Genomic DNA, 5980 nt, shown 5'->3' with positions numbered 1-5980 from the left:
GGAATTGAACTTGGGACCCTTCGGTCGCAGGCCGACGCTCTATCCACTGAGCCAAACCGGTCAGGGCAAAGTTCAAAGTTCTTAACCAACTTCCATGGACTGATTCTATCTTTGGTCAGTCTTGCTACAGCCACACTGGCTTCTTAACTGCTCCACCAATAAGTAGCATATCTGAATGCTTCAGCCACAGGGCCTTTGGGCTGTCTGTGTCCTCCGCCTGGAATACTCCTCCAGGTATCCCTATGCTCACTCCCAACTTTCAGGTCTCTGCTCAAATGTCTCCTCAGTGAGAGGTCCCTGACTACTCTTACTGTAACCCACACCCCACCTCCCATTCCACCATCCTCCTTATCTTGCTCAACTTTTTCCGTGACATTTATCACCACCTAACATAAGAAATGTATTTAGTTCCTATGTTTATAGGAATCTGCCTTCCCCACTAGAATGTCAAGTCCTCAGGGACAGGGACTTTGCCTTGTTCCCTGCAGTATCACTCATGTCTAAACCCATAATAGGAGTTGGCCACATAGTGGATGTTCGGTATTTGTTGAAAAAGAAATCGGTTCAGAAATGGGGAGAGGAAAAGAGTTAAAACTTCAAGACACACAAGAAAAAAAAATGATGTTAACTAAACTTATAATAATCATTTCACATTTTACACATAATTATGTTGTAGACCTTGGACTAATACAGTACAATGTTATATGGTAATTATATCTAAGTGAAACTGGAAAAAAATCCAAGACAGAAACTCGGGGCAAGAGGCAGTTGCGCCATATACCAGTAGAGGACCCACAGCCTGATACTTACACAAGCCTTAACTGAGATCTGCAGATCCTATGAAATGTGCAGGCATCTAAAAGGCGATACCACCCTCTAGTGGCCAATAAAAACGGCACCTCCCCATGCTGCAGAACACTCCTTAACCGATGATCACCAGAATCCCTGGAGTCTTTCCAGCCCGAAAATCGAAATGTTCATTCCTCTAAGTGATACAGATTTATACAATGTTTAAGATTTATAAAAGCTGAGGAGGAAAAAAAAAAAATCAAAACTGCTCCAGGTGAGGATCGAACTCACAACCTCGGCATCGCTCCGCTTTGCACTGTCTTATAAGTACCGCGCGCTAACCGATTGCGCCACTGGAGCTCCGGCCGCACCCTTTCGCCGTGGGGTCCTTCAGTTATTCTCGGCCACATGACCTCCCTGGACAGTTATGTTTCGCAATGTATATGCAAATATAAATTTTTTGGTTGGTCAATAGGAGAAAGTGTGTGACCAGCTCCTGATTCTCACGCCTGGAAGGCCCTTGCTGAAAAAAGGAAAAGTCCGCGAGGCGTTTGGAATGTGGAAGGAGTGTAGCCTGCCTTGGACTCGCCTTCTTATGAATATTCAGAACCTAAAGAGAAGGTGTTTTAACCCCGGGCTGGCCGGCCGGAAGCCGGTCCCTTCCCCCCACCCCCCCACCCCCGCGGGCGGGAACAGGATGTGAGCCCAGGCGGCTAGGGGGAGGGGAAGCCCAAGGCGACCGTCCCCAGCCCCACAGCTGGGACGGGGTCTCCCACTGCAGAAGTGGCGCTGCCACCGCTTCTGCTTGAGACCCGTGCCGCCCATCCTGGACCTCTTAGGCTCCAGAGCCGCGAGCTCGGGCGACCCTAGTCACTGCACCGGGTCTAGAGAGACTCCGCAGCACAGGCTCCGCGTGCAGGTTAGAGGACTCCAGATACCCAGGTGCCCAGCGCCTCCTCCCTGAAGGAGCCGAGAGCCCGGGACATCAGCCCCCGCGACCCTGGAGGGCGAGCTCCCGGGGTTCCCAGAAACCTGAGCCCAAGACTCCCGGGGTTGGAAGAACTTGGGTTATGGACTGCTAGCGCCCCAACCACTTGTGCCCACTACTTCAAGGGCACCCAGGAGTTTGGGACTCGCTGCACTCCAGCCTGGAGGAGGTGTAATTCCTGCTACTAGAGTTAGGGGAACGCAGGAATCCGTGCCATCCACCGCCCTATCTAGAAGTCTCAGGAATTTGGGTCCCTAGCATCCCCATCTGAGACTCAAGATTCAGGCTCCCAGCATCCTCCATTTAGAGGACCAAGAAATTCGGACTCGGCAGCCCATTTTCCAAGAGACCTCGGATTCTGGCTCCCGGAGCCTGAGAGCCCGAAGTTTACACCCCTGACTTGCAGAGAGATCCAGGGACCCAGGAGTCGGCTCCGCGCCTCCCCAGGGACCATGCTAGGGATCAGATAGGAGCTGGGCTGCCTCGGTTCGGGGCCGGAGACTGCCCGGGAGGTGAGGGGGAAGGCAAGAGGCCCCGATGGGCTGGGGGAGGGGGCGGCGCCTCCGCAGCTAAACAATGAGGGGGCGTGCCGGCGGGGCGCGAGCAGAGGCGCCGGCGGGAGTTGGGGGCTGGTGGGGTGTGGGAAGGCGGAGGGTTCAGAGAGCAGATCGCGGAGTGACTGGCCGGAGGGGCGGGGGGCGGGGGGATCCAGGCCTCAGGGCCTGCGCCCCAGCTCGCCGCTCTCGGTGGGGGAGGGACCCGTCTGCTGGACCCTGGCATCCGGTCCCTCGGCCTTCTCCGCCCTCCCCTGGGATCCCGCGGCCTCCCGCCCACGGCTTTTCCCAGCCCTGCCCCTCGCCCTCGGCTGCAGCCAGAGCCCAGCCGTTCCCAGGATCCCTGAGCCTCCGGCCCCAGACAGACCAGACTCCTAGCTTCAGCGACTCTTTTGCTATCTTCACTCTTCTTTGTCTTTGCCTTCCCATCTTTTTCTCTATGTTATCTCTCCTTGTCCCCCTCTTTCTATCATTTTGCCTCTGTCTGCCCCATGAGTTACTACACCCAGGGGCCCCTCCTTGGATTTAGACCACACTCCTAATTCTCAGCCCCCAAACTGTGAGTGTGGGCAATTGGAGGCCTATGACATCTTGGTATCAAAGAAGGGGGTCTTTCTGCAGAAGCCGCTGAGCCACGCAGCCATGCCAGAGGGAGCCCGTGGACTGAGCCTGTCCAAACCCAGCCCTCGCCTTAGCCCCCGCCACAGAGGTGAAGTGTGTGACTGTGCAACTGTGTGTGAGACTCAGACAGGTGAGCATGCAAGGGAGGGGCAGAGCCTGCTGGGCATTCATTCCTTTATTCCAGACACGGTGCAGCCCTCTGGCTGGCCCAATGTTGGGCAATGCTGGCAACACAGGGTGACCAAAATAGCCCCAGTCCTGCCCGCACAGAGCTCCAAGTCTGGTGGGGAAGATGGACCTATCCCTAGACAGTGACAGTCCGGAGTGGGTATCTCAGGACAGAGTGATCACAGCCAGCATGGGGGGCCCAAAGGGCTGTGGGAACCTAGTCTGGGAAGTCAGAAGAGGCAACATCTAAACAGAATAGGAAGATTGGGAGGAACGAGCTGGGAAAGGCAAGGCAGAGTATTTATTCCATGCAGAGGGAGCACTGTGTACAAAGGCCCAGAGGTAAGGGGAAGCTGCGTGCGACGAATCTGGAGTGTGAGAAGTGGCGTGGCTGTGGCGAGAGAGCAGACTGGAATGGTCTCATGGCCACCTTGCATAGGGTCCTTTGGACCTGAGGAGTTTGGACTTTATCCTGAAGGCAGGACGGGGTTGTAGTCATGAGAGTGACTGGGTCAGACAGCAAATTGATAGACATCCCAGGCTGATTCATGGAGGTGGATTAGAGAAGTGGAGGCCAGAAGCCCAGAGAGGACCCTGATGCGAGAGGACAGGAATGGATGAAGGCAGCACAGCAGAAAGAGGAGAAGGGAGCCTTGGGAAAGACACTGACTAAATGTGTGTGAGTATGAGGGCTGAGAGCACTCACTCAGTTGGGGAGACACCCTAACCTCCTGTTCCACACCCCCAGCAGCCTCCGCAACCCCCGCCATGGCCTCCCTTCGAGGTTCTGGGAGCTCCACATCCTTGAGCACAGTGGGCTCTGAGGGGGACCTGGCCCCAGGGCCCACCCCTGCCTGCTTAGCCTCCAGACCGGAGCCCCTTCCAGGGCCCCCCATCCGCCTGCATCTGTCTCCTGTGGGGACCCCTGGTTTGGTGAAACCCTCAAGGCTGGAGCGTGTGGCCCGTGAGATCGTGGAGACGGAGCGGGCCTATGTCCGGGACCTCCGCAGCATCGTGGAGGTGAGGCAGGAGGGCGCCTGAGGCCAGGGGGTCCCAGCCCAGCCCTTTGCCCCAGTAACCCCAGTCCTCCCCACAGGACTACCTGGGCCCCCTGCTGGATGGCGGGGTCCTGGGCCTGAGCACGGAGCAGGTGGGCACGCTGTTTGCAAACATCGAGGACATCTACGAGTTCAGCAGGTCAGGGGCTGATGGGCCAGGAGAGTGGGGCTAGATGTCGAAACATTGGGCAGGGATCTTGATGGGGCGGGAGGACCCAGAGTGTGGAGGAGGGGATGGAGCCTGAGGATCCGGATGAGGTCCAAGTCCAAATAAGGGGACGGGTCCAGGCATCTGGATGGATTTTAGCAATGTGTCAGACTTGGGAGAACAATATATCTCAGGCCCAGATGGAGCCTGGAGATCATGACAGTGCGAGCATTTGTGTCCTGGGAACCCCTCCGTCCCGGACAAACCAGGATGGTTGGTCCCCAGTGAAGAGAGATCATGCAGTTACTATTTTTTAAATTGAGAGAGAGAGAGAGAGAGAAATACCTATTTGTTGTTCCACTTATTTATGCATTCATTGGTTGCTTCTTGTATGTGCCCCGACCGGGAATTAAACCAAATGCTCTAACCAACTGAAATATTCGGCCAGGGCTGAGATCATAACATTATTGCAGGGGGTCTGAGAGTCATGACAAGAGCTCAGAATCACAATGGAATCTTAAGATTATCACAGCTCTGAATGTTATGACACTGTTGTCCCTGGGTCATGACATGAGACACCCAGGCTCCAGCCAGCTGTGACAAGATTTCAGGCTGAGGAATGTGATTCAGTCCAAGGAAGTCTGAGCAGGTTGTGATGTTCCATGTAGGAATCAGAGGGCTCTTCCTCGACATGACAGCCCCTAGAGCAGTGGTTCTCAACCTTCTGGCCCTTTAAATACACTTCCTCATGTTGTGACCCAACCATAAAATTATTTTCGTTGCTACTTCATAACTGTAATGTTGCTACTGTTATGAATCGTAATGTAAATATCTGATATGCAGGATGGTCTTAGGTACCCCTGTGAAAGGGTCGTTCAACCGCCAAAGGGGTCGCAACCCACAGGTTGAGAACCACTGCCCTAGAGAGATCCTGGCAGCATCAAGCCCCCACCAAGCTTCTTGGAGTTCTCCCTTGGGAGGGTCTGGGGGCAGGGCGGTCTCTCACCCTTCCCTCTCCCCACAGCCAGCTCCTGGAGGACCTGGAGGGCAGCAGCAGTGCAGTGGGCATTGCAGAGTGCTTCGTGCAGAGGGTGAGTCGGGGTGCCAGGGCTCAATCTGGACTGGTGCCTGGGTAAGTGAGGAGCAAGCCTGTGATAGGGGGGTCATGGGCAGTCTGAGGTGCTAATTCCCCTGTCACCCGCAGAGTGAAGATTTTGACATCTACACATTGTACTGCATGAACTACCCAAGGTGAGGGGTCCCAGGTTGTGCCCAGGAGCTGTTGTGCCAGCCAACCTCCCTCCACTCAACCCATCTACCCCTGCCAGACTGTGACAGTAACTGCACTCTCCCTAGCCTGCCCTTGACCCCTGCCTGCCCCCAGCCCTCCCACCCCTGCCCACCAGAGATGCCCTCCCTTGACCTGTTCTGTGCCCCCAGCTCCCTAGCCCTGCTCCGGGAGCTGTCGCTGTCTCCACCAGCAGCCCTGTGGCTGCAGGAGCGCCAGGCCCAGCTCCACCACTCACTGCCCCTGCAGAGCTTCCTCCTGAAACCTGTTCAGCGCATCCTCAAGTACCACCTGTTGCTGCAGGTTTGCTCTGGCCCTTGAGGGTCTGCTTGGGGGGGGGGGGGGGGCGGGGGCGGGCCCGGGGCC

The 5980-nt window shown here is 56.0% G+C and overlaps 1 protein-coding gene and 1 non-coding gene across 8 annotated transcripts in view; one reads left to right on the top strand and one right to left on the bottom strand.

Moving 5' to 3' along the window:
- Positions 1-5980, top strand: part of PLEKHG2 (pleckstrin homology domain containing, family G (with RhoGef domain) member 2) — a 12048-nt gene continuing 6068 nt past the window's right edge. For 2 of the 7 annotated variants that reach the window (XM_014541749.1, XM_014541746.1), the window contains exons 1-6: positions 2443-3082; positions 3869-4140; positions 4217-4317; positions 5351-5417; positions 5531-5577; positions 5767-5917. In XM_014541749.1, the coding sequence (XP_014397235.1) occupies positions 2974-3082; positions 3869-4140; positions 4217-4317; positions 5351-5417; positions 5531-5577; positions 5767-5917 (747 nt within the window). In that variant the 5' untranslated portion in view covers positions 2443-2973. Of the gene's footprint in view, positions 2290-2442; positions 3083-3868; positions 4141-4216; positions 4318-5350; positions 5418-5530; positions 5578-5766; positions 5918-5980 lie in introns of those variants that run through there. The other 5 variants (XM_014541747.1, XM_014541751.1, XM_014541750.1 and 2 more) reach the window with 5 other exon arrangements.
- On the bottom strand, positions 1056-1149 carry TRNAI-UAU. Its single transcript has 2 exons — positions 1112-1149; positions 1056-1091 (listed from the first exon to the last, which is right to left on the bottom strand). It is a non-coding gene; the product is annotated as a tRNA-Ile (tRNA).

The sequence above is a fragment of the Myotis brandtii genome, unplaced genomic scaffold (assembly GCF_000412655.1).
Source record: "Myotis brandtii unplaced genomic scaffold, ASM41265v1 scaffold277, whole genome shotgun sequence".
Lineage (NCBI taxonomy): Eukaryota > Metazoa > Chordata > Mammalia > Chiroptera > Vespertilionidae > Myotis > Myotis brandtii.
The sequence above is the reverse complement of the archived record's forward strand: the minus strand, read 5'-3'. Positions and strand labels throughout refer to the sequence as shown.